The 27,179-nt window shown below is 38.8% G+C and overlaps 1 protein-coding gene across 1 annotated transcript in view; it reads left to right on the top strand.

The window, feature by feature from the left end:
• CDH8 (cadherin 8) overlaps positions 1-27,179 on the top strand; it is a 200,765-nt gene that overhangs the window by 119,799 nt on the left and 53,787 nt on the right. Inside the window, exons 5-7 of the mRNA XM_063312918.1 lie at positions 3,614-3,801; positions 8,895-9,148; positions 18,437-18,573. Coding sequence (XP_063168988.1) covers positions 3,614-3,801; positions 8,895-9,148; positions 18,437-18,573 — 579 coding nt within the window. The remainder of the gene's footprint in view (positions 1-3,613; positions 3,802-8,894; positions 9,149-18,436; positions 18,574-27,179) is intronic.

The raw sequence follows: 27,179 nt of genomic DNA, 5'->3' as shown, positions 1-27,179 counted from the left end.
CCAATCGTAAAATATTTGTGTATCAAAAGGGAAACTGATGAAGTGGCTGACACTCTTTTTACACTCTAAGCATGTTTCTTACCACCCCGAATATATTTCATTTAATTTCACCTTACCTGACCTCTGAGCCTCATGTGGTGCAGAGTGGTAGGCGGCAGTATTGCAACCAAAATTCTCCCTACAACCCAAGTTCAATCCCAGAGGAAGCTGGATTCTCAGGTAGCCAACTCAGGTCAACTCTACCTTCCATCCTCCTGAGGTTGGTAAAATGAGCACCCAGCTTGCTGGGGAAGGTGACGACTGGGGGAGGCAATGGCAAACCACCCCGTTCTATAGTCTGCCAAGAAAACATTGCAAAAGCAGTGTCCCCCCAGAGGGTCAGACATGACTCGGTGCTTGCACAAGGGACATTTCACTTTTCACGACCTTACTTTACCTTATTTTTCTGGGCACCTGGGCACACCTCCAATAAACCACTGAGCTATCACCATATCCATTTTTTTTTAATGGCTATCAAATAACCTTACACTTCCAGCTTTGATTAAAGGCTGATCCACACTTCCTGTTTGCCCAGCAAGAGGGTGGGCCATCAGCCATTTCAGGAGAGGAGAAATGGATGACATCATCATAAGCTGGTCCCCAGCCCACTGGAAAGGCAACTTTCACTCATGTTTTCTGGCTACAAAGTCTTTTTTTTAAAAAAAATATTCTCTCATTGTTTTCTAGTATTTAATAGAGTCTATTTTCCTTTATAGATAAGTAGCAAACTCACTAGACTTAACCCAGAAATGAAGTTGCTATCTTCTAAGGTTGGGCATTCTGGTTCTCTCCAGATGTTTTGTCTTTCACTCCTCATTGGTCCCAGTCAATGGTAAAGGATCCAAAACATCTGAAAGGCATCAGGTTGTGTACCACTGTTTTAACTGAGAGTATTCAAAATCTTTCATTAAATCTCCTTTTGACAGTTAGATTCTGTCAACAGAATGAAATAATTGATTAGCAAAGAGGTTTTTTTAGCAGATTGCCATTTCACAAATAATGGACTTTTTAATATTTTTAAACTAAAAGTGTGTCCCCAAAACAGGGCTTCTTAGGTACATATACTTTATAACTGTTCTGAGACATGCTGTAAGTGATAATCTGTGCAAACAGTTATGGCAATTATGTTATGACACCAGCAAATTCTGCCTGTGAAAGGAACCAAAAAATGAGAAGTTGAGGTCCTGGTGTTTCTATTTAAGACTGTCTGACTCATCTGGTATTCATGAATTGTATCTGATTGGTTTCAGAGATAGGTAGTCCCTGAAACGGATAATTTCACCTCTTACCCAGAGCTGAAACAAGTGAATTACTAGGAAGCATGCATAATTAGGCTATCTGTAGACATGTTCAGGAGGCAGAGATTACCCATGCTTTGCCAGCTTCCAGATCATTACTAAAAGTCAGAGATGTCATTAGAATGAACAATTTCATTCTTTCCCTAAGTAATGAGAAACTGAGAGGTAATGTAAAATACTCTGTTGGAAACCAGTTTAAGCAGGTAAGAAATATTTTCCTATGATTTGAATTAGTGATGGGCAAATCCATTAGAGTATTCCACCAGCCCTAGCTTAATCAAAAGTGTCTTAGAGGAAACTTCTGCAATTCTCATTTTAATGTCCTTTGAAAGTTTAGGATTCTTAATCTCCCTTTTCTGAGTTATCTCAGACTTTAAAACAATTATGTATATTTTACACTGATATGATAAACTCTGTGGAATGTAATTTCATAAATCCCACAAAGTACTATTAGTGATTACATTTCTGGAAGTTGCTAAAAATAAGGGTTTTTTTAGATGGCTTATGGTGATTGAGTTGATGCCTATGAATGACCAATGGCTTTCTTTATTATTGTTGATTGTATTACTTATGTATTTTATTTAGCATGGATGTTTTATTGTATTGCTGTTGTTGTGAACTGCTTGGTTCAGTGTGGTAGATACAAATTGAATGAGTGAAAATAAATAAATAAGAAAACAAAGGATTCATTTTAATTAAAATAGTCATTTGGAAGGAGCAAATTCCAGTTAATATAATAGCTCATTCTTCTGTTTTATATTTGTACTCCTTCTCCTCTGATATTTTGCCGAATGTCTCCAAATAAATACAACTTTCCAGATCTTGTTCATCTAGTTGGCAATACTTGCTTTCTCTACTCAGCTCCATAATTAAACATTAATAAATTTGCAGCAATTAGCACACCAATATGTAAGTTCCCCACAGTTTTTGGTTTTTTTGTTTTGTTTTGTTTTTTTGCTGTAATACCATTGAGGGTATTACCAAAACTGATATGTAATTTTGCTCCTAACTATAGAAGAAAGGTTGAGAATTAATGAGATTCTTAGCAAGACTGGGGTTTAACAATTTCATCTCCTTCTGTGTCTTGTGGGAAAAATCCCTTCCCTGGAGCTTTAGAATGGGGAGTTCACAGAGTTGGGAACAAAGACTATAATAGATCCAGTTTATTATATATCTAGGGTTTGGGTGGGTGAAAACTAAAGGACATCTCTTTGTGTGCCCGGCAGGTCTGGTCAACCCAGAAGTTCCATATATCATAACGTTTTCTTGAACATTTCTAAGTTTCTATGAATCACTGAAAAATGCTCTGAGCTTGTGCATAGACAACCCGTTCCCCTTGTTTCATTAGCATTTTTATTCCCCCCCAATCTTTGAGTCACCTGAATGTATTTCTGACATCAATAGCATAAACCAGAATTCTTCGACACATGTCCCATTAAATATACTATATTTAAATGAAGATTAGCCTTAACTTCATTTTAAATGTACTTTTTTCCAATTATATGCTGGTTTTACACAATTCTTTCAAACCTGCTTTGACATTTCCTACTTTTTTGGAAGCAGAAGTTGGATTCTTGGGTAGCCGGCTCAGGTCAACTTAGCCTTCCATCCTTCCGAGTTCGGTAAAATGAGCACCCACCTTGCTGGGGAAGGGGACGACTGGGGAAGGCAATGGCAAACCACCCCACTCTATAGTCTGCCAAGAAAATGTTGCAAAAGCGGCATCCCCCCAAAAGGTCAGGCATGACTCGGTGCTTGCACAGGGAACCTTTCACCTTTCATATCACTTTTTTGTTCTAACTGAAAATGTTAAAAGCACCAAACTCTACATGCTCCTGTCATCAGTACCATACTGGCATTTACTTTGGTGCACCATAGGATTTCAAGATAAAAGAAATCTGTGATAGATTTATATCCTTAGCGACTAGTCTATAAATAAGTAAACAATTTTTAAAACATCTGGAAAGTTGTACTTTTTTTTGGTTTTGTTTTGTTGCTGAAAATTGCTTAATGTTTTGCATTAGCAGCATCAGCCCATAAGTGGGCTAACCAAAAGGATCATTCTTAGGCCTAGCTATTTGTTATCCTGCAGAGTGTATTGTATATGATGCAACATACAGCCCAATAAAGCTATGAGAATATGATTACATCCCAAACTGCCACATTTAGGAAATGGAGAACAGGAAGAAAATAAGGGATGTAATATGTTTTAATGGTCTTCAGGTTGCTGCTATATGGTTGCTGTTTTCATCTCTCTTCCTCTCACTTTCTCTCAGGTTTGTATCATTTCTCAGCATTGGAAGACATTGCTATCGGTGAACCAGTAGGAAGGGTTAAAGCAAATGACTTGGATATTGGCGAGAATGCGAAGTCATCCTATGACATTATTGAAGGAGATGGAATGGATATCTTTGAGATCACCTCTGATTCTCAGACTCAGGAAGGCATTATTAGATTAAGAAAGGTAAATGGCATGGAAACTGGAGGAAGTCTGGTTTATGGATCTTGGCAATACATAAAACAGTCCTTAAAGAAAAGGTGCATAAGTTTGGGTTGGGACCAGGACAGAGAAGATATAGACCAGCTCAAGAAATATATTTGATTTCAGAAGTGATTGTTTTGATTTCCTCAAGTGAAGTGCAACTCCTGGGAACTACACATGACACATTCATGTAGTTTTATTGGCAGCAATATGGAAATGTTTTTTTTTTTATTATTATTATTATTGTCCTCTGGGATGTATTTTTGACTTCTCAACTTAATTTACAGTTCTGGGATTTCTTGGTGATCTCCCATCCAACTATTAAACAGGTCCAATCCTGCTACTTAGTCTTTTTGAGATCAGCCATGGTCAGCTAGATGACCAAAAATGATTTGGTTTCATTTAAATTTTGGTTGAGGTAGAAGCCGATGATTTCCTTCAGCGCAATTACGATAATAGTGTGATTATGCTACCAACAGCTGACTGTAAAACCACTACACTTGTTTTGCTTTTTTGTCCTCCACAATTATAAAATTGTGTAAGCCCCAAATACCCAATTCCCTAAAGGCCAAGCACTTTCAGCTCACCCTCATTGATCTTGCTGTTTAATTGAACAAAGCTTTTACATCCAGCGGACAACCCAACTTTTAAACAATTGAAGTACCTACCTTAATGTAGAACATTCCTGTTTCTCTTTTTTATATTATTTTAATCCACTGCTTAATTCAATACTTCCCTTGATTTAATTCAATTCTTCCCTTGATTTACTTCAATTCTTCCCTTGATTTAATTCAATTCTTCCCTGGATTTATTCGTCAGAGGAGAGAGAGAGAGAAAGAGAGAAAGAAAGGAGTGTGAAATCATTGGAAGGATGACTCAAAAGAGGGACTCGCCCTGATATCATGAAAAGTAAGGGGACAAGGAACCATCATATCTACTTTCACTACACTAGGTGCAATTTTACAGTAATCTCTCATGTTCCCTAAAAAAAGCCTTGAACAACAATATACCCTTTCCTTATAGAGAATGTGTTCCACCCCCAGGATGTTTGGTTGGCATTTTCTGGTTCCCCAAAAGAAACAGTGAAAAGTTTTTTTAGTAGGTTGAAAATCATCATCATCATCATCATCATCATCATCATCATCATCATCATCATCATCATCACCATCACTGTGATTTGCTCCTCTTTGTATGCAGAGGAACAGGAGGTTACCAGATAGTAGTCCCCTCCAATTCCACTGCTGACTTTTCATCTCTTGTCATTTTGAACTGGGAAACATATGGAAATGGTAAGATAAACTTAAGGTAGTTTTAACATGATTTAAAAAAACAAAACAAAACAAAACCTCAGTGAAAATAATAACCTGCCCATTTGTATAATGTGACTCTGCCCACTTGTTCCATCATCCGGCCCAACCAAAAATTAAATTTATTTATTCATTTATTATTCAAATGTTATTACCACCCATTTCCCCCAAAAGAGGGACTCTTGGCGGCTTAGAATAAAATCAAGCTACAACCATAAAAGTTAAAATCTCATGAAAATCAAACACATTACAAATATAAAATGCAATAAATAAATATAAAATCCAAGAGGTTATAAAATTCCAAGCTGGTGGGAGGGGCCCTAGGGTGCAAGCCACCCCCAAGAATGGCTACCCACCTTCCTGCCCCAAGTGAGATGGCAGAACCAAGTCTTCACAGCCTTCCAGAAGGTCGGGAGTGAAGGGGCCTGCCTCACCTCTGGGGGCAAGATGTTCCAGTGGGCAGGGGCCACTGCAGAGAAGCCCCACCTTCTGGACCCCACCAGATGGAATTCTCTTACCGACGGGGTCCTCAGCATGCCCTCTCTGCAAGATCGTGTGGGGTGGCTTGATGTAACAGGGAAGAGACGGTCCCTCAGGTAACCTGGCCCCATGCCATGTAGGGCTTTAAAGGTGATAACCAACACCTTGAATTGGACCCAGAAGCAAACTGGCACCCAGTGCAGCTTGCACAGCAAAGGCATTACATGTGCCAACCTAGGGGCACCAAAAATGGCCAGCCCGGCTGCATTCTGGACCAGCTGAAGCTTCCGGATACTCTTCAAGGGTAGCCCCATGTAGAGCGCATTGCAGTAGTCTATATGGGAGATGACCAGGGCATGAGTGATTGTTCGGAGGGCTTCTCTTTCCAGGAACGGTGCACAGCCCGAAAATTGCACAAAGGCCCTCCTGCCCACAACTGCCACTCAGATTATACACTGAGTCTGTCTGGGGCATTGCAACCCCATCCAGAACTAAAGATGACAACTTCCTGGAAGCTGAGGGAAAATGTTTTCTCCAGCACTAAATGTTGTCTTCCTCTGCTTTGTATCAGAGGCTACTATCTTGCTTCTTAAAAAGATTGGGAAGCTTCAGGAAGGGAGATGGTCCTGGAGCCCTTAGATCCTAAGTTTCCACTGTTTTGAGCATTCATTAGTAGAAACTGATTGCAATCAGGCACATAGTCCAGCTAGTACACAACCTAATGGATATATATCTGTTATTGTTTTTAATTTCAGGAATAATAATAATAATAATAATCCAATCATACAGTTTCCATCATGCGTTTAGAGCACTAGGTTGACAAATGCTTTGGTGTGATTTATTGCTGCTGAATTTGCAATGATTCAAATGATACCGTTATGTGATTGGCAAATTGTGTATATGCTGATTTCCAGCAACCTATTCATCGGTACAAAAGTGTAGTAATTTCTGAGTTGGCAGAGAAGCGAGTGCTTGTCATGTTTACTAAAAATTGCAAAGTTACATTAGAACTAGATTCAAAAACTCTGCAGATTTTTTTTTAAAAGATAGGAAAATATGAATATATACTTAAGCTTTCAGAGACTTCCTGAAAGAATTCTGGAATTTTTATTTGTGCTCTTTATATTTGCATTGCAGATTTAAGCTTCTCTATGTTTCTTTTCTCCTTCTCTTTGTTCCGTTCTATGGGACATTGTGATGCAAATTTATATATCTTTCTAAAGCTTGACAAATTTGCACATTTGAAATGTTAATCATTGTGAGGCATCAAAGGGTTGGATTGTGAATCTGTACATGCCAATGTTCTTGAAGTTGCAGCAGATATTAATCTTGGGTGATCATAAAATTTGTGATTTAGGATGCCTCTTTTTTTATAAAAAATCTTCCAACTCCTATTATTATTATTTCTTATTGGCCATGTTTCAAATATTTATGAGCAAAACCAATCAGAAGTGCTTCTGTCTAAGCCTATTGAAATGATTGGCAAATTGTGAATATCAATATCCAATCACCCTTGCTCTATAGAGATGCTGTGAATCAGATTTTTTTTTTTTTTGCTCCTGATACAAAGATCATTTTGCATACAGCATGTACAATTGACTTAATTGCGCATCAGCTGCTATATCTAGCCATTGTATGTGCGCTCTCTCTCTCTCTCGCTGTCTCTCATGAATCCCATAACACTATCTCCTGGCACCCTTACACACAAAACAACAACAACAATAATAAAGAGTTCAGATCTGCACTGTAGTGTTTCAGGAGCAAATGTGAATGGAGAACCTATAGGTGACTTAGCTTATTGTCAACAATGTAATCACAACAATATACAGATCTTCAGTGCACTTATGCACTTACTGTAACAACTCTACTCTTGAAGGTAAGTCTCCAAAAAAGGTTAATGTTGCCTAAACCTCTAAAGCCGTACCCCATCAGTCTCTCAATAACTAAAACTGTATTTGCCTTCTTAATTCTTTGAGGTTCAGTTTAATAGCAGCAGAATTTCCTTGCAAGCTGTGTTCTCAATGACCAGCTATAACGTCTCTTTAAACCAATAGTAAAAAAAAAACATGGGACATGTTTAATTGTGGACTTTAAATGCAGTTTTGAACCTCCCTTATGCTCTTGAAGGTAAGTCTCCAAAAAAGGTTAATGTTGCCTAAACCTCTAAAGCCGTACCCCATCAGTCTCTCAATAACTAAAACTGTATTTGCCTTCTTAATTCTTTGAGGTTCAGTTTAATAGCAGCAGAATTTCCTTGCAAGCTGTGTTCTCAATGACCAGCTATAACGTCTCTTTAAACCAATAGTAAAAAAAAAACATGGGACATGTTTAATTGTGGACTTTAAATGCAGTTTTGAACCTCCCTTATGCCATCCAGGTAAACTTCTAAGCCTATTTTCTTTCTTGCCCAGAGGTTCCCCCCCGCAGCCCCCCGCCAGGAATTATAGGCAGAGGACTTTCCCATTATAATGTACTACATGCTCCTTGACTCTTTTAACTGGAGATGTTGTGAACTGAATCTAGGGCCTTCTGAATGCAGTTGACGTCTCAGACATGATTGCTTCCATTTTTGTTTAATACTAATACATTAATTCACAAGCAAAGTCAAATGTATGATGCACACTTTGAAAACATTTCCCTATGCTTCATGCTGCTTTGTTGAACTGTACCAGAAGGTGAAGCTTCAAGACAGTTACTGTAAAAATCTCTTGATGGTTGTGATTCACAAATATTCTTATAAAATTAAGTTAATGGATACTAAGTGTTCCTCTCCCCATATGATTAGATCTAAATTGTTCTGAATCCTGCTACTCTTAATGAAAGAACAATACCTTCAGTCTGTTCTTTTCACACATTTCTGCAAACAGTAGAATACTTATGCCACATGAAACTTGTTAATTTTTCCCTCTTTGCTCCTTAACTACAGTGAACAGAATGACAATTAGCTGAGTGATTAATATGCAATCTAGGCCATTAGCAGTAAAAATTATTCCATGGCAAAAAAAAAGAACAGTGACAAAATTCCAAGTGAGAAACTTTTATATGTGTTCTTTTTTAAAGATTTTAAATGGAGAGAGTAAATCTCCAGTTTGGTGGGGTTTCACTGAGGTTTACCAAATTAATGAAACCTCAGTAAACAGCCATGAAAAGTGCAGTCCTGTAAAAGAAAGTGAAAAGTGCATTAAAAGTCAGAAAATGGAGGTGAAGCAGATGCATTGGCATTACATTTTATTGTTCTCCCTGCTGTGGTCATTTGAAAAATGCTTTTGTGTTTGTCATTGTTAACAGCCCTTGGACTTTGAAACCAAAAGTTCATATACACTGAAGGTAGAAGCAACTAATGCATATATTGATCCACGTTTCATCAGCGTGGGACCCTTCAAGGATACGGCAACAGTAAAAATTGTAGTGGAAGATGCTGATGAACCTCCAGTCTTTTCATCACCAACGTATCTACTGGAAGTGCATGAAAATGCTGCTATTAACTCTGTGATTGGTCAGGTGACTGCCCATGATCCAGATGGATCTTCAAGCTCTATAAGGTACTGCTGCTTAAAACAATACCTCCTGCCTGAACAAAGGGCTTCATAATGTGCATGATACCTGAAAGACCATCTTCAACCTCCAGTTGTGTTTGACATTTATCCCCCTGTGGAATACTGAGAAATTAAATTTAGTCAGACCATTTCTCCATCTAGTAATTGTCCACAGGTTTTCAAATATGAGTTTTTTTTCCAGTCTGACTTAGAAATGCTGGCTGTCCCGCTAGGAAGCATCTGCATACTATGCCACTAAGCTGAGCTTTGATTTTATGGTAGCTTTAGCATTACAGTATCCTTCTGAGTGGTCTTATCACACCCACCCTTTGTTGGCATCTTATGTCTTTCCAGATCCAGAAAATGATCATTTTACCTTTCTTGGCATCTTTTTTTTTTTTTAAGTGATTCTAAAACTGATTTTTTTAAAAAAAAATCATGGTTCTCTGGATTTAAGATAAGGATGTTTCTATTTCATTTGATAGATATCCACTGTACAATCTCTGAGTGTGATCATTCTGAATACCATGGAGGAAAGTAGAAGGGAGGGAGAAAAAAGAGGAAAAAAAACACCTGAAAAATAAACAATATGTGTGGGGTAAAAAAATATTTCCTTCCCATCTTTACGATCAGGTTCCCTTAAAGTGAGCCAAGTGAACAAATGAAGGCAGCTGACAGCCAATGAACAAATAATATGAAAACTGCCCTAAAGGATGTCTGCTAGAATCAGGCTGTTCCATACCATATTCTGTAGCCTCCCAGGACATTCATTGTTAGTACTTTTATCTTCCTATCCCCCACCAACAAGCCAGTGGGCACATTTACAAATAACATATAAATCTGTATCCCCTATCATCTTTATTTACTAACAAATACCACTGATGCTTCTGTGATTTGCTTGTTTATTTTGCTATGAGAGCAGTAGTGTGATGATTTTTATTGCAAATAATTTAAATGATATCTGGTAGATCTTTTATTTACTGTTCCTATGGTCATATTGTGAACTGCCAGGTATCTGGCAAATACACATCTAGCAAGACAAATAAATACATCCAAGGGCATGCTTTGATATGAAAGTGTTTTGCTCTGCAGCATGCTAGCTTACATTTTAAACATGATTAAAACAATCTTTATATTCTTTTTTGAAAAAAATAGTTTAGTGTCCATGGGTGCCCTGTTGGAGACCCAACTTCTCCATTCTCTCTTTCTTGTCCTCATCTGAAATCTATATTTCATGGTTGTTCAGTGCATCTGGTCCAAGAACATTTTCTGGCTTGAAAAAATATATGCCACAGAGCAAATTTGCTCATCTTCAAGGCGCCATTTAAAAAAAAGAAAAGAAAAGAAAAGCTGCATAAACATTCAAGTTGATCAGAAAATGACGGGAAAGTTCTTAAATCCATCACCTTCAGGCTTTTCCTGATTTTTAATTGCTTTGGATATGTTTCTTTGCCTCATGAGTACAGTCTCTTCACCAAACTCTTTGAAGCTGCCATCTGTGCAATAGGATTATACGGGGCTGGTTGTTAATCAGATAAGAATTTTCAAGTTATTAAGTCACAAGAGGAAAAATTTGGAGGCAGAAATTCCTGACTAGTTATTGAAAATATATATCTTACTATGCCAATATCTCTCATTAAGCCATGTGAGCATTTTGGGCCCCACAAAATCCATCATTACCTTATTGTATGATGGTATTTCACAAGTTTTAATTAAATATAGAGAACTAGCATGTGGGGGTCCCATTTCTCATCTAGATTCAGACTGATATGTATACTGATTCAGTCTTCCTAATGCTTCCAATGCTTATGCCCTGATTTTTTGTTTGTTTGTTTGTTTGCTGATCACTTTGACAATCTGTGTTTCTGTGCCAGCCAATGCTTTCGTTAAAGCTAATGCTTTAAGTTAAATTCATTTTAATAAATAGACTCCTTAAAGCAGTAAGGGTTCCCCACCCCCCAGCTCACTTGGAACCCTGAGACAAGTCAGAATGTTTTAGAGAGGAACAGAGAGAGACTGTGCTTGTGAAAGATCCAAAATACATGTTCCAAATAATATTTGAAGCATACACAGCCCTACTATAGACTCCTAAGTTACTAAAAGGAGCACAGTCTTCTGACTCTGTACTTTTAGTGCTGACTTGGCATTCCACATATTTCAAAACAAATGATAAGGCTAAACATTAGAGGGATTTTCAGGGAAGCAAAAAGCTGGTTTGACCTGGCTAACAAAATGTATCAGGATGGTGCTGTTTTCAGATTTCTGGAAAAAGCCCTTCTTAGCATGCCAAGTCCCCCGCCCCAGGTAATTTAACTGCTATGTAGCCTTCATTAAGATTGTTAAATCATCATCAATGACTCTTGATGATTTTCAAAGTGCTGTCAAGGGTTATGATGAGAGGTGGATAGTATAACTGGAGGAGTGAGCTAAAGAACTGAAATCAGGAGAGCGAATGGAAAGGTGAAACAGGTTGTATGAAAATCAATATTCATATGCAACTTTTTAATAAAGAGATTTTATGTGCAATATCCCAAAACGATGTAGTTATTAATGTAGATTTACCTATTGTAAGTCATCTCTCTCCCTCATCCCTTTTTTGTAGAAATGTGTTCTTTTTTTCCTGACAGAACTTGCGGAAACAAATCAGAAATGTTGTGAAAGACCGATGCTTCCTGTTCAATAATTAGTCTACTGGGAACTTACTTTTGTTGTTCTTTGAGTTTTATAAGTTGAACCGTATCTAGACATTCTTCAATCTGTTCACAATTTAGCATCTGCTTACTATGTAATTTAGAATAATATTCAACAAATTGATTTCTTACCTTTTCCATTGTTGAAACACATCACTTGCCATCAATAATAATAATAATAATATCATCATCATCATCATCATCATCATCATCATCATCATCATCGCAGGATGAAAGCTGTTCCAAGTAAAGCTGCCTTTCAATTGCAAAAGGCAGCTTTACTTGGAACAGCCTACATCCTGCAACAATACCTTTAACACCATCAAACAATACCTTTAGCTTTTAACACCATCAAACAATGACATCTGCCTATCCCAGGTCCTTGGGAATGACTTGATAGGTGGATAAAAATACCCAATCCAGTCTAAACATCTGGCTCACTGTGTGACCAACCATAATAATAATATGTTTTCTCTTGTTCCTTTTGCAGTTGATAAACCAGCATTTTATCTAGTTTATTGCCATTTTCAAAATATTTTTGATCAGCAAACTTCATCTTCCCATAAGTGTCACTTACTTCCATTAAATCTAGTTATTTACATAGTTTTCAGCTTTTAGTCTAAATCCAGAAGTGGATTCTGCTTTTGACTTAATTCTAGTTGCTTCAGTTCATTCATCAGTATGTCTATTTTCAAGTGGTTTTCTTTCTGTTTGACAGTTCTCTCTAAATGCTTTCCTCAAATCCCACACCGAAAAGAAAGACATCTCAGGAGTTAGTTGACTACTGTGCTGACATTAAAGATAAAACAATAATCTAGTCATTTCCAGCTTCCTTTTATGAAATTGGCTGTGGAAGTGCAGTGCTTGAGGTTCATTGTCCAAAATGTACAATCCTGGGGAAAGCTACAGCTGGTATGTGTTTATCCTTTTGCATGCTCTGAAGCATCTTTTGGAGAAAAGATCCAAAGTGCTGCCCAGCCCTGTTGCTATTCCCAAAAAAGAACCTGGGTAACCGTATGGTGGACATGTTGGAATCTCAAAGTTGGCTAAATGCTGGAATGTTCTTAGTTATGGGCATTTTTTCATGGCTTTACTCATCAATATGTATATGTATATCCATTTAAAAAGTGTGATTTGTAGCTGAGGAGAGCTGTGGTGAATTGCATAGTATAGTGAAGTGTGGAGATTTGGAGAAGGGTGAAATCTAAGGAAAAACCAAGTTCTAATCTGCATGTTAGAGCAAGATGTTCATATAAGTTAGTTTAGATATTTGGAAAGATGAGATCCTTCATGATTCTTCAATTATATCTTTCCAAACATCTTTGTGGAATTCAAATGAGGATATTCTCCACACTTCCAAACTTGTGTTTGGTTTCTCTCAAAACTTTGGTAACTATTGGTTCTTGGATCTAGTCTTTCTGCCTTCAGTATTCTTCTTCTTTAAGAAAGGAACACTCATATATGCATATATACACAACACATACACAGTGTCCTGAAGGGTATTTCATCTTCAGCAAAAGTAAATCATTTTCTTAATACACAGCAGGCTCTAAAATCCTAGATAAAATATTTTATGCCTTTCCCAAGCTGCAGCTGTTTATCTCAGTCACCTAGTAGCATGCCCTCTCTGGTTGGCATTGCTGAGATACGGTGATTTACAGTATCAATATTGTGATTCATGTCGCAGCAGGAGAATGCTGAAAGGCTAGGAAGGTTCAGGTTTTGTTGTAAACCCTTAATTTACATCAATACAAAACACATTTTGGTGGAAATGAGTAAAAAGGCAGAGACATAAAGTTACATTCAAATCCATATTTCTGAACCATTGGCTGAAGAAATGAATGTTCTCACCACCCATTTCCTCCAAACTCAGTTTCTGAATCTAGCCACCACTACCCAATAAACTGTGGCATTACTAAAGCAGTTTCAGAGTTTATTAAATACTTACTTATTATTTCCATCCCATGCCCTCAATTTGATAGAAAAGTACCTTCATATATTGCTTAGATGTTTAACAATACCCATGTTAAAAAGAATAGTACAGTAATATCATGACTCAAACCATTGCACATGATGCTGTATATATTAGTCTGAAGTCACAAAAGAGAGTTTTTTTCTTCCTGTCAACAGGTCAGCTGGTTTCATTTCTGTTAAGAAACCATTCTACTTTTTAATACATTTTGATCTTGTGAAGAGCTTGTTGAAAGTCACTACAGAAAATTTCACAAATCCCCCATTTTATTTGTGTTTTTGTTTAAATAGCTACTGGGATTATAACTAGAGATCTGTCTCAGGAAGCATTTCTTTATGTAGCTAAATAAAATCAATTGAAAATATGACTTGTCCTTGCAAATGTAAATTGGAGTTCATCTTTTTAATGGAAGCATTTGCTATTTAGTGTGCATTTGTTCCTGTGATCTTTTAAAATATGTATTCTGCAATATCTCTACCATCTATCTGGTGGGGCTTAAGTTGAAATTCTGAACAGGGAGCAGAGGGGAACTTGTTTTTTTTTTCAGAATGTTTACAATTTAACCAATATATTTACAATCAAATCAAATTTTAGAAAATATTTGGAAATTTCACCCATCCATCCTTCCTTACAAGAAGTTCAGGACAATGCCAAATTCCTTATTTGAGGGTAGGTTCAGGGGTAGTAAGACATAGGGACTGCCTTGTTATTTCATGCAGAGATGTTAAACCTATCAATGCTTATGAAGAACTTCTTGTTCAAAGCAGTATGCCTTCGAACATCTTTTTTGGAAAGTGTAGCGGAAGTAGTCTATAACTTCATATCTTGTTCAGCCATTTCTAGAAACATGTGAATGAGTCCTTGGGAAACAAAATAGTAGAGTAAGACCTTTGGTCTGATCCATAAGAATTCCCCCAGCTGGTTTCATTTGTGACTGGGAACTCAAACCTACATCATCCAAATTGTGAGTCCCGTTAACTGATATGCAACTGATCTAATAATACTAGGTTTGTTCATATGAGAGGTCTCTTGATAGGAGGAGGATCATTGAACCAGTTGGGAGGGAACTTATTACCTGTGCTAATCAGAAGAAGGGAATCTCTGCTTCAGTGTCAACCACCTTCCCTCTCTAATGATCTCTGCATGGCTGTCCCTTCTTTGAACTCTGTTGAGGATGAGGTTTGCTTTTGCTTAGTTACTGTTTTTTTTTTAATTTAGTATTTATTTATTTCATTATTAACCCACCAAATCAAAAGCTTCAAGGTGGCTTACAATAATACAAAGCAAACAACAAGAACAAAGAAATTAAAATTGCAACCACAATATTAAAACCCTTTAAAATCTTTTTTTAAAAAAAGATGTACAAATGAAAGAAGCCAGTGGAAGCCTCCCTCCCTTCAAAACATTGCAAAAAACATAAGGTTTGTTGCTTCTTGGAAGGTAAGGAATATGAAGGCCATTTGAACCAGACATCCCTGGCATCTCAAAAGAATTTTGAGCAGGGAAGGAGGTGTGCAATTCTGATAAATGAATATGTGGCGGAAAACACTTAATTATTCTTTGTGATTTGACATTCTTTTATGGTGGGTAGAAATATAATTGTCAGAGCAAGTAGAAGCACCTCAGGGATGTTGACTGATCTCAACCAAGCTAAGGAAGGTTGTACCTGGTCAGCACTTGGGTGGAAGACCCCAACAGGAAATTCCAGAGATGGAAGCTTGTTTGGGGAGTTGAATAAATATTCCAGGAGAAAGTAGTAGCAAACCAACACAATATTGCCAATAACAATGATATATGAGTGTCCACATAATTATCAGGAGTGAAGCTTGAGTGGCAATTTAGAGCAGTAATTATGTGTAAACGCTACTGGGGATACAAAAAATGCCACCACATATTCCTCTGGCAACAGATTTTAGATGGTGTCCCAGAAGAATCGATGATGGGTTGAAGATGAACAAGCAAGGTATTTAAAGTGTCTTTCACTAAGGATTGAAGGAAACTCACCCAGTGCTGTAAAATGTGTTGATCCAAAGGTTCCTAATAGCTGAAAAGCAGTTACCAAGCAATTTCTGAAAGTGATAAACTTTCAATAAATGTTTTGCGGAGCCATCTTCAGTCTGCCATTTCTTCCCTGGAAGTCCAGTGTAACCCTAAGTCTCCAAGGGTATCCAGAAAATGCTGAGATCCATCTATCAGTCTGTGATTCCTGATCTTTGCACCACAGATATTAAGGGGTTAGATTTATTTATATTCTCACAAACAAGGGCCTGGTGAACTCATATATTTTACTGCTGTTTTTGTTGACCCATATTCTGTCCCATTCTACTTCTATGGTACTATTTTTTTATGAAGTGTGTTTGTAAATATGCATTTTGAAAGCATATTTTCAACATTTTGTTTTTTCAGTAATGTGTAAGTTCCCTTGACATTATTGGTGTGGCATGTAAAAGTTTCAATTTTATCTACAGTATCTGATTGGACATTCCTGGTTTCATGGAATGGTTCCATCTTCTGACCTTTTCCATTATCATTGGGAATTCCTCAGGCTCATTGTTGGGATCCTTATTACTTTCTCCATAAACCTTCTGCTAGGCTCCTTGATTTCATCAATTATTGCATCTGCACTGAAGTTTTCAGGTTTATTCTTTTGTCTTTGCTCTGGATGATACAGCATAGGCATCTCTTTTCAATGTCTAAGCAGAATTTCTTATTGGATGTGCCTCCACTATCTTAAACAGCACATGAAAGCATGAAGATAGGCATTGTTGTATTCCATCTCAATTACCTCATCTCCCTCACCCCCTTTTGTCTCTCCCTTTAGTTCAAGGCTGCCAGCTGCAGGTCTTCTGATGATAGACTGTCTTCAAATATTCCATTTAAAAAAAAAAAAGTGTTAAAACCCGCAATTTCCATTCAATGAATAGTCAAAAGGTCCATCAGTTCCTCACTACTGAGATAGCTAACCAGTTGGTTCATGTCCTAACTGTGACTCTCTTGAATTATTGTGGAAGGCTGTTGGCTGGGTTACCCAAGACTTCGCGCCAGCATTTGATCTGTGGCCAGAATGCTGCTATTTGTACTACACTGAACTTTCCTTCTTTCTACCTCTTCTTATTTCCTCTCACAACATTTCTGGGGTTAAACACATTGTGCTTTGCATATGGGTCCCCCCAGCAATTTGACAGAGCTTCTGGTGGTTCATAAGCCCATGAGGTTAATTCAACTACCAGACCAGAGTTGATAGGTTTTCCTTGTATGCTAGAATGGCCAGTGGAATGGTGGTTGCAACCCTTTTCATGCATGATATAGGGGCATGGTAAATTTACTATTGCTGCTGCTGCTGCTGCTGCTACTCCTCCTCTAAGTTATGGATGCCAAAATTTATTTCTGTTAGATAACCAGGTTATGATCTGATGCATTTTCTTGAGAGATCCAAATCAGTCAGTTCAGAACAGAATTGTGAGAGAAGTTGTTTAAAGATCTCTAATGTACTCACCAGCCTGAGTCATGGTATGAGCTAGCTCTAATACTAATTCATCACTGCATGGTAATGGAGAATACTGAATAGGTGCAAACCACTTGGTGTGCTGTGTTGAGATGTCATATCTTAGAACAATAGTCAATATATTTCTTTATTTAAATTGTCTGGTAGGATTTAGTGAAATCCTAAAGCTGTAGCTGCTGTACCATATCATTTGTCCTCCAGTTACTCTGCATGTTTTTTTCTGTTTCATTCTCTGTATGACCTGTCAGAAATTGAAAGTTTTAATTTCCCAGTTTGGTTTCTTTTACAAGTAATGCATTAATAAAACAAGTATATGAAAATGGACTGACATAAAAGCCTTCCTGTAGAATTTGCAGGGAGTTCTAAATCACCATTTTGTTTAACACACTGTCAGAACAATTTACCACTGAGATTTCTTGTTTGGTCAAGTTGCCTTTCTGTTTTAGGCTGCATAAGGTACCTGCACATTCTCATTTGCTCTGCTATCAGATCAAAGTTGTTTTGTTAGACACTAATAAGATCAGCTCATAAAATGGTCATTTTTTTCCAGTTTTTAAAGTATTTTTCCCATGAAAAGTTTTTTGGCTTTTTTTTAACCAACAATTGTCTTCAGAATTGGTTTACAATATAAACCAATGACACATTTATCTAATTAATGTAAAGTCATTTTTTCTTGGAATGAGAGTGCTGGCTGCATCTTCTTTAAAACACACAGTCATGTACAAAGCAACCTTCCCTCTTAATGTATTGACAGAATTATCAGCAGTTGTGATGAAATACAACAGGAACTGTCCAATAAAAGTGATGGATCGTCTCATTAACTCTTGATTCGCGGTAGTTTTTAAAAGACACTACCTACTGATCTTAGTGACAGCTTCTAACCTTCACGCTGAGAGCATGCAGCTAATTACTCCTTGGACTATAATTCTGCTTCCTGATTCTCAGTCCATCTTTATTTATTTATTTATTTATCTGGCCTTATGAATTATGCCATTATTGACTTCAGTGAATCCACTGAAGCCACAAAGCTTGCATTCAACCAAACATGGTTTTCTCAGATTATGATAACAATGCATTCAGGTCGGGCAAAAGAATTCCAGTGAATTTCAAGGATATTCATTTTCTAGGTTTTCCATCGATCGAAACACTGACCTTGAGAGACAATTCAACATTAATACCCAAGATGGAAGGATAACGTTGGCCACACCGCTGGACAGAGAAACTAGCACATGGCATAACATAACTATTGTGGCAATGGAAGAAAGTAAGTGATTGTTGATTATTGCCTATTTTGTCTTTGACTACTCTGCTGTGTTTTCCTATTTTCTTGTAAAGGGTCAAGGAGCTAAAGTCACCAGGAATTGTAATTTATCAGTTAGTCTCCTGAAAAGTGGGGGGGAGGGGGGAGGGAGAGAGAGAGAAAAAAAATTGCTTGTGGTGAGTAATCTGCATGTATTCCTGTTTATTATTGTTGTTTTTAATCAGATATGCCACCAGAGCAAAAGTATGCCTGCCAGGAATGAAATAGCATGGGAAATGCTCCAAGTAATGCTTTTAATGAATAGCTCTGCAACAGCATGTGAGAGCTGACATTTTTATGGCATGTAGATCTCTCTCATTCTCTCTCTCTCTCTCTCTTTTCCTCTTTCAAATAATACCTAGATGCTTGGACCTGCCTCATTTTTCTTTCAAACCATGGGATATAAACATTGTACAAAATTTAACAGCCTCCTGAAAAAGCCTTGCCAAAAATCCTGTTTCTTAAGTTATTTTGTTTAGCATTGACTATCTGCTTCTCTGCCTTCCCCTTTAAAGTTTTGCCAAGATAGTAGATGAATTTACAAATCAGAAACAAATGTTGGCAATGGAGTACCGACAGTAGTGATTCCACCAGGTTTATGAACTCCTGGTCTAGAAATAGAAATCTCTTTGGCACCTAAATGCTGGCTTCAGATATTAGCAAAGCACTCAGCCTCTAGATTATTTCACAGTGCACATCTCTAGAGAATAAAATTTATACCCAACTATCTACCTTCAAAGCATTATTCTTTCTATACTTACACTGATTTAAACTTATTTAGGGATTACATCACTGGTCATAATAAGAGAATAGAAGATTCACACAGATACAGTGTATTGATAAAGTTGTGAGAGGCATCCCAGACAGATGGCCACCCAGACTTAGCCCCTGGTGTTTCATGAATGTAAAAACAAAAACAGGTCGCAAACCCCACCCTCGCTTGCCCTGATTATGTTACCTAGTTGGATGATGAAACATCTGCAAGCAAACAACCAACTTAGAAAGCACCAAAACTCCACTGAATACTTTTAAAATATATTGATTGAGTTTTATGTACTGTATGTTCTGATGCAAAATTAATTCAAAGGGGATGAAGGGCAATGGGTCTACCAAAACAACACCAAGCCAAAAAATAACACAACCAATTCAGGCTGGTGGTATAGGATATAGACACACAACTAAAGGAAGCCTGGTGACACATCAATGGATATAATGGTAGGATACATCCAGTGTACCCTACAAGACTCAGTAAATATTAGTACTTCTGGCAACCTGCACAGAGCAGTCCTAATTCTGAAGTTAATTATACAGTTCTGAGCCATTAAATAATGTCAGATAGATTTTTGTTTTGTTTTATTTTGATGGCAGAAAGAGGTTTTGAAACTGGTCCCCTGGTTTGCATATAGTATTAGACTAGGAACAAGGATACCCAAATTTACAATAAATACATTTTGAGTCATGAAAGACCCATCTTATATTGGCTCAAATTTGTTTGTAACTTCCTGAGGCTGCAGTTAGGGGATGTACTGTGTGTCCTGGCAGAATTATGAATATGCAAGTCCAGAAAATTATGTTTTTTATTCAAAATATGCCAAATGGTGAATTTCTGGTGCAAGAGGAAGTAGTTTGTGGGGTTTCAGATATGGTTAACAAACCTATTGCAAGGCAAGCTCATATCCAGAGCACCAGAAAACATTTCCTGTTCTGTGGGATACCTGCAGTAGACGTTGTAAGGGGAGAATTCTGTTAGTCTGTGATGGCAAAAAATCAGGAGTCTGGTAAATGCTTTTTATGACTAAGACATTTTATTAGAAAGTGTAAGGTTGCCTGGGCTGCAGCTTCTTCATTGGATACGCAGAGTGGCTAGACTGATGTAGAATTTAAATTGGGGTGAGGAGAGGAAAGGTAGGGGTGGAAGGAAGATAGGGTGTTATGCAGATGAAGGTTACATGTGAGACAGATTATACTGTAAGTACCTTATTAATTAACAATTGCAATGTATTAAAAATCCATTGTATTTGTTGAGACCTTCTGAGATTGCCTGAAACCTTTTGAGGTTCAACAATTTCCTGCTGGATGCTGCTGTTAAAGTCCCACTTTTCTAAAGTTGCTTTGAGTCCTGAGACATTAAAGTGCTCAGATGTTATGCTGTCTTTGTTTTGAGTCCTGATATCAAACTTATGTCCATGAATTCTTTTGTGCAAAGTTTGTCCTGTTTGTCCTGTGTAGAATCCAGAGGGCCATTGCAGGCAGATGATGGCATACATCACTCTGGAGGAAGAGCATGTGAATGGGTCTCTATTGTGGTCTGTGTACTTTATGGGGCCTGGGATAATGGGACGAAAGTAGACATCTGGGTTTGTTGCAGGATCTGGTTCCCATGTGGGTGTTATTGCCCTGTTCTTTCTTGTTGCTTGTGAGAATCTGCTTCGGGTTGGGTGGTTATCTGTATGCAGGTATGGGCCTGCTACTTGGTGCCTGAAAAAGGTCAGTGTCCTTGTCCGGTGTGGGATGTAGCTTATTAATAATGCATTTGAGTGCCTTGAGTGGTGAGCTGTAGGGGACAACCAGTGATATTCTGTTTCTGTAGTCTACCTTTTGCTAGGTCCTCCCTGGGAATTGATCTGGCTCTGTTGATTTGTCTATTGATTTCATTGGATTGGTAGTTCAAGCTCCTCTTAAATGCATGATTTAGTTCCCTCGGTTGAGCATCTCTGTCAAGGAAGTCAGAACAAGCACCATACTTGCCTGGATGTAGATGATAGATTTGGTGGTAGGTTCTGAGTGGAAGCTGGACTCATGTAGGTATGCCTGGCAATTTGTAGGTTTCCTGTGTAATGTGGTATTTATATGTCCTTTGGGTAGTTTTGCAGTGACATTCTATAGATGGGTCTAAGCTGTGGTTGTTGGTGAGGTGGAAGTTGTTAAAGTTACAGATCTCATAAAATTATATCATGACTTCAATAACTTCCATTTACAAGAAGGGGAAAAGGAATCGACTAGCCAATTATCATCCCATCAGTCTACTAAGTATTATAAGCAAATTATATGCTAAACATTTAAATACAAAATTACTGGACTGGATGGAATCCTAACCAGTTCTGGCAGAGGAACAAGCTGTTTTAAGGCTAATAATTCTTCCCTTGATCAAACATTTGTTTTACAACACCTTGTAGAGAAGTATATAGATAAACCCAACTCAGCACTATATTTTCATTGATGTTAAATCTATCTTCAATATAATATCCAGAGTTAGACTGTGGGGAAAACTTTTTTTTCCCCCTAAGATGGCACCAAGGCCGGGCATGTTATGGAGCAGGTGCCAATGGTAGCTGGTTTTTGTATGTTTTAGTATGTTAGAGCAGGTTGGTGGTGGGGAAAGTTGAACTGAAAGGTGGTGGAGTTTCTGTGGATTTGGGTTTTTCTTCTATTGAGTCTGGTTGATGCTGCTTCTTTCCAAGCCCGCATGATTCGTCTCCGTTAGGCTGTGTAACAGCTTGGGACAGGATCACACGTGGTGCTTGGAACTTACCTCCTTGTCTGGACTGTTGCTGGTTGGATTGTTGGCTGGACCATTGTCTCCCCAGGACCGGCAGTTGGATGATGGGATTGCTGGGTGCACCGGGCATGTGGATCAGCTGTTGTGCACTGAGCAGCGTTTGGCCAAGTGACCAGGGAGAGGGGTGGTGTCCTGTTCAGACTATGAGGTGGCCAGACAGAATTATTACCAAACTCTTTATTTAAAACAACTATTTGCAACAGTAAAAGTCTTGTGAATAAATAAGCAAGGCAATTTCAGTCAAGACTATCCTGGCAAAGACGGATGAATAGACAAGGCTGCAGAATCAGACTGTGGCAGAATAGCAAGGCAGAATTCAGCTAACTCTCTGATCGAAGCTGTCAGACTTGGTGAAGCTAGAGTGTGTGGCAAGGCAGAAGCTGGAGACAAGGCTCTGTGGACTGCCACACAGATATGGTTGGGCTGAAACGTGGAGGCTAGACAAGACTGGACTGGAACCCCTAGGCAAGGCTCAGCTGTGAAGGCTAAGCTGGGCTGAAGTGGAGAGTCTAGGCAAGGCTGAGATCTGGAAGCAAAGCTGGACTGGACTGGAGAGTTGAGGCAAGGCTGAAAACTGGAAGCAAAGCTGGACTGTACTGGAGAGTCTAGGCAAGGCTGAGAAGTGGAAGCAAGACTGCACTGGACTGGAGAGTCTAGGCAAGGCTGAGAACTGGAAGCAAGGCTGGACTGGACTGGAGAATCTAGGCAAGGCTTGAATATGGGAGCACACCTGGATCACCCTGGAGCAATGCAATGAGGCTTGGAGCTGAACGCGAGGCTGTGCTCAGCAGGGACGGCAAGGAGAGGCTTGACTGGAGTGGCTTGTGCAGAAGGTGGGTCCGCAGAGGCAGAAAGCACTGGTGCTGATTCCACGCTGGCTACAGGCAAGGATTCTGATTCCAGTAAGGACTCTTTTGCAGAGGCTGTGAGCTTGAAGGGTTGGTTGTCTCTGGCAGCTTGCTCCTTGTATGCCTGTCTTTTAAAACGATCTTGTCCATGCCTTTTCTCTCCTGCAGCCAATCGGGCTGCCTTCTGATTTGCGTGCTTCTCTGCTCTCCTGTCTTGAGCGCTGATTGGAGGGTTCAAATCCCCCTCCAGAGTTTGTCCAATCTGCGTCTGCAAATTATCCCGCTCTGCTGAGTCACTTCCTGGTTTAGATTCTCTAAGCCCCTCCTGATAAGTTTCATTTTTGGAGTCAGAAAAGGGCTCAAACCTCACAGGTGGGCTGATGGTGACAGAGAAGGCCTGTAGCTGGCTGGGCAGAGGTGGTGAGCTTCAATGTGGTGATGACAGAAGTGATAGAGGTGATTTGTGAATTAATATCGAGGGGCATTTGGGGGGGGGGGTAGGCGATGGGCTGTAGCAGCTCCTAGAATAGGCTGAGTTGTTGCTTCTGGCTTGATCCTTGTGGCTGTAGCTCTCCTCCCCTCATTTACCCATGCAGCCATTTTACCTTCTTCCCAGGCTGGGGAACTGACTGAACAGAGGAACTCTGCAAATTCATGGACCCCACTGATGGATGAACTAGGCCTTATGGTGGGAGAGGGTGTTTCTCTTCCTATGGGTAAGATCCAGGGGGAGCAGGATTGATTGATTCACTTTCAGGGTTATCTGGTGTTGGTTGTATGGGCTCCCTGCCAGTCTAGTGAGAGTGGATTGTTGGGAGGGGGGATGAGTTTATAAGGTGGAGTAGGGGCATTTTTTTGGAGATGCTGAGTACTATGCAGAAGCAACCTGGGTTGAGGGTTCTGGAGGAGGTGTACTGGATGTACATGAATGGGGGAGCATGGACCATTATGGACAGGGGAAGTGGGAAGGCTCTGGAGGGGTGGGGGCAGGCTATAACATCCCAGTAGTGATGGGTATGGAGAGATATGGTGGGAGACAAGGGTGGGCCTGAGGTATATTCTTCCTGGGGCACATTCCACCCCTTGAGCTCTTTCCTGGGCCCTGGATGGCAGACCTTCAAGGGTTCCTTTGTTCCTGGGTTGTTGGCTGCTGCTGCTGAGTGCCAGGTCAGTCTGCAATAAGGGCACCCTCATTCATAACTTGATTGTCAATGAAAAAGCTAACCTGGCATGTATTACTAAGGCCTGGCTGGGTGAGGAGGGGGAGTTCCACTCTCTGAGATATTCCAGGCGTGGCACCAGTCAGATGACCCAGGGTAGATCATCTGAAATTCATGGGAGGGCTGCTGCTCCTCAGATTGCCAGGTGCAAGACCCTATTAGTTAAGTTGGGCTTTAATAGGGATCAATTGGGACTGTTGCTTTTGAACCAGCCTCCCTGCTGCATAGCAACCTCCCTGCCTGAGCTTCTAGACTCCATGGCCAGTTGGCTTATGGTCTTATTTAACATCTACATGAGGCCACTAGGTGAAGCGATCCAGCTGTTTGGGGTAAGCTATCATCAGTATGTCTTTTTTTTTTTTAATGGTTTGTTATAAGCCTCCCAGAATCACTTTCATGAGACAGGCAGCCATATAAATTTGATAAATAAATAAATTAAATAAATGAATAATCCACAGCAGATAGATGGCTATAAGTTGCTAGAAAACCCCTGGGTAAAAACAAACAAACAAACAAAAAAACAATTTATTTCATGAGGCCATCTCACAAAATCAATTCCCTCAGTAAGAGGAGTCAGACAGGGCTGTATTCTGCTCTCATCATTATTAAATATTTATATAAATTCCCTGGTGGCCTACTAACACTAACTTTATTGTAAGGTTTACAGTAAAAGAATCTTACAGGTCTGAAAGCACCTCTCCCCTCCCTTACTTTTACTCTCTTGAGAACTAGGGAAGGTGCCTTCTGAGTTGCTTCCCACACCCCTTTTCCATCTGTGGGCTGAGATACCCTTTGCATGATGGTTGTCAAGTCTGCTCACTTCCTCCTGTCTCCCAAGGTCATTCCCACAGACATTGCATTGGGGGAATTTGTTTGAATCCCTACCTTCCACTTACAGGAACTTACACTGAATTGCAGGGCATCCTGGCTGGTCAAGTTCACAACTGGATATAACCCCCTAGTTTTGGATTTGCCTGGAACACATTTTTTTTTTTTTTTAAATTTTAGCAGTTCTAGAATATGCAACAGTTGCCATTTATTTGTCTACAATCTGATGATGATGATGATGATTCCCAGATATCCCATATGGGCTTACAATTAATTGTTCAATTAATTAATGTATGACTAAATTAATGTATGAAAAAAATTGAAACTATCTTAGACAGTATATCTTATTAATATGTCAAAACAGAGGTTGGCCATCTGACAGCTGCAAGGTGTTTTTGCATGTCTAAAACTCTGATCCAAGAAATTATTTTAAAAAATGGCTTCAAATGTTTAAGATATTGGTGTTTTTATATGAGATCTCATGAACTGTTGGGGGTTTCATATGAAACCTTATTGGATTTTGTCATTTTTGACATGAGGAGTGAGATGATTGACATCTGGCATGATTTCATTTTTAATATTTGGGGATGGGGAAGAGATTTCCTGAAATCATTCAACTTAATGACCCAGGGATTTTAAATACAGACACACACACACACATGCATGCACATTTGCTATATATGGTTTCCTTCTGGGCACATATAATCTGTTTTCCTATTTTATTTTTCCCACTTTTCAAATTGCCAGCCTCCTGGTGTTCTATGGAATCTCTATTGACAATTAATTTTTTTTCACTAAAATAAATATGGGTAATATGCAAAAAATCAGGAATTGAGAATTGAAATTTTTCTTCTAACAGAATTGTCTATTGAATCAATATATAGAATCAGTGTGTCTTTTGATCTTAAAAGACACACTGATTAGGTAGGTAGGTAGGTAGGTAGGTAGATAGATAGATAGATATCAATCTGTTAGACTCCTTAGTGGATGTTTTCAATAAGTTGGCTGTTGATTTTCTTTTGTTTGAGAACTAAAAAATCTAAAGGCATGTTAATTCATTCATTTTGATTGTGTCCCTTGGTAGTCACTTATTGGGTGAATATTCTTACGATGGTGAACCAGGTTCTTGGAAGAGAATTCAGAATCAAAGCTGTCAATATGTTTTTAAATTCTGTTTCAAAAATTTGGAATGTGCCTATTTATCAAGAACTTTGGGTTTATCATGCTTGGAATTTTGCCAAAATGTGGTCCTGGAAAGGCACATGTATACTAGGTGTGAAAAGTTTACTAGACAAAATGTATCAGCTCTCAAACTTTGAACTGGCTTTTTAGTGATGTCAAGAAAGATTGAACAATGTGGTCAAGGTTTAATTTATTTAAAATTGAGTCATGGCATCTTTTATAGAACTGTAATTATGTTTATATTGTTATATTTGCTTAAGGATTTATGGGAGGGGGCTATATTTTGCTCTATCTTTTTTTGCAATTTGTTTTGTTTGGGTTCACATATTTTGCTTTGTTTTCTTTTTATAGGTGTATATAACAGGAATTAAAACTAATTCAAAACTCACACTATTATATATATTATGGTGCATCCCACAAATATGTCATATTCTCCCCTTTGCAGAAAAGAGATTTATCTATTTTTTTGGAAAAGGAGATGGAAGTCTTCTAGAAATTGAGAATGCAACCCAGAGAAAGAAGCACATTTAGAAAAGCTTCTGGCAAATGAGGTCGTAGAAGGATCTTGCAGAACAGGCAGAACATGAAAGTTTATTTTCAGTTGGAAAACTTGTGTCAGGGTAGCCTTACTTTGAATAAGACATGGACTCACTTAAAGGGTTTAAGGATTTCCAAGTTTATTGAAGCAGAATGCATACGGAGAAAAAGATGGGAATGCGGGTGTGGTATCAGGGTATCCCATTTATACCCCGGTGGTGGACCTTGTCCTCCTCCACCCCCTATTGTCCCCCAAGCCAGGTCCGGATGGGTGATAAGAGTTGGTATGGGTCTGACGATGGGTGATTCGGGCGATCTCCGATGTTTCCCTTTGTCTCCTTGCCTTCGTCCGGTGCAGGTGCGTCCCCCAGGGTAATGGGTGGGAGTTCCCCCGAT

Source organism: Candoia aspera, chromosome 11, assembly GCF_035149785.1.
Source record: "Candoia aspera isolate rCanAsp1 chromosome 11, rCanAsp1.hap2, whole genome shotgun sequence".
Classification (NCBI taxonomy): Eukaryota; Metazoa; Chordata; class Lepidosauria; order Squamata; family Boidae; genus Candoia; species Candoia aspera.
Note: the sequence above shows the minus strand (reverse complement) of the source record. Positions and strands in the feature narration are given on the sequence as shown.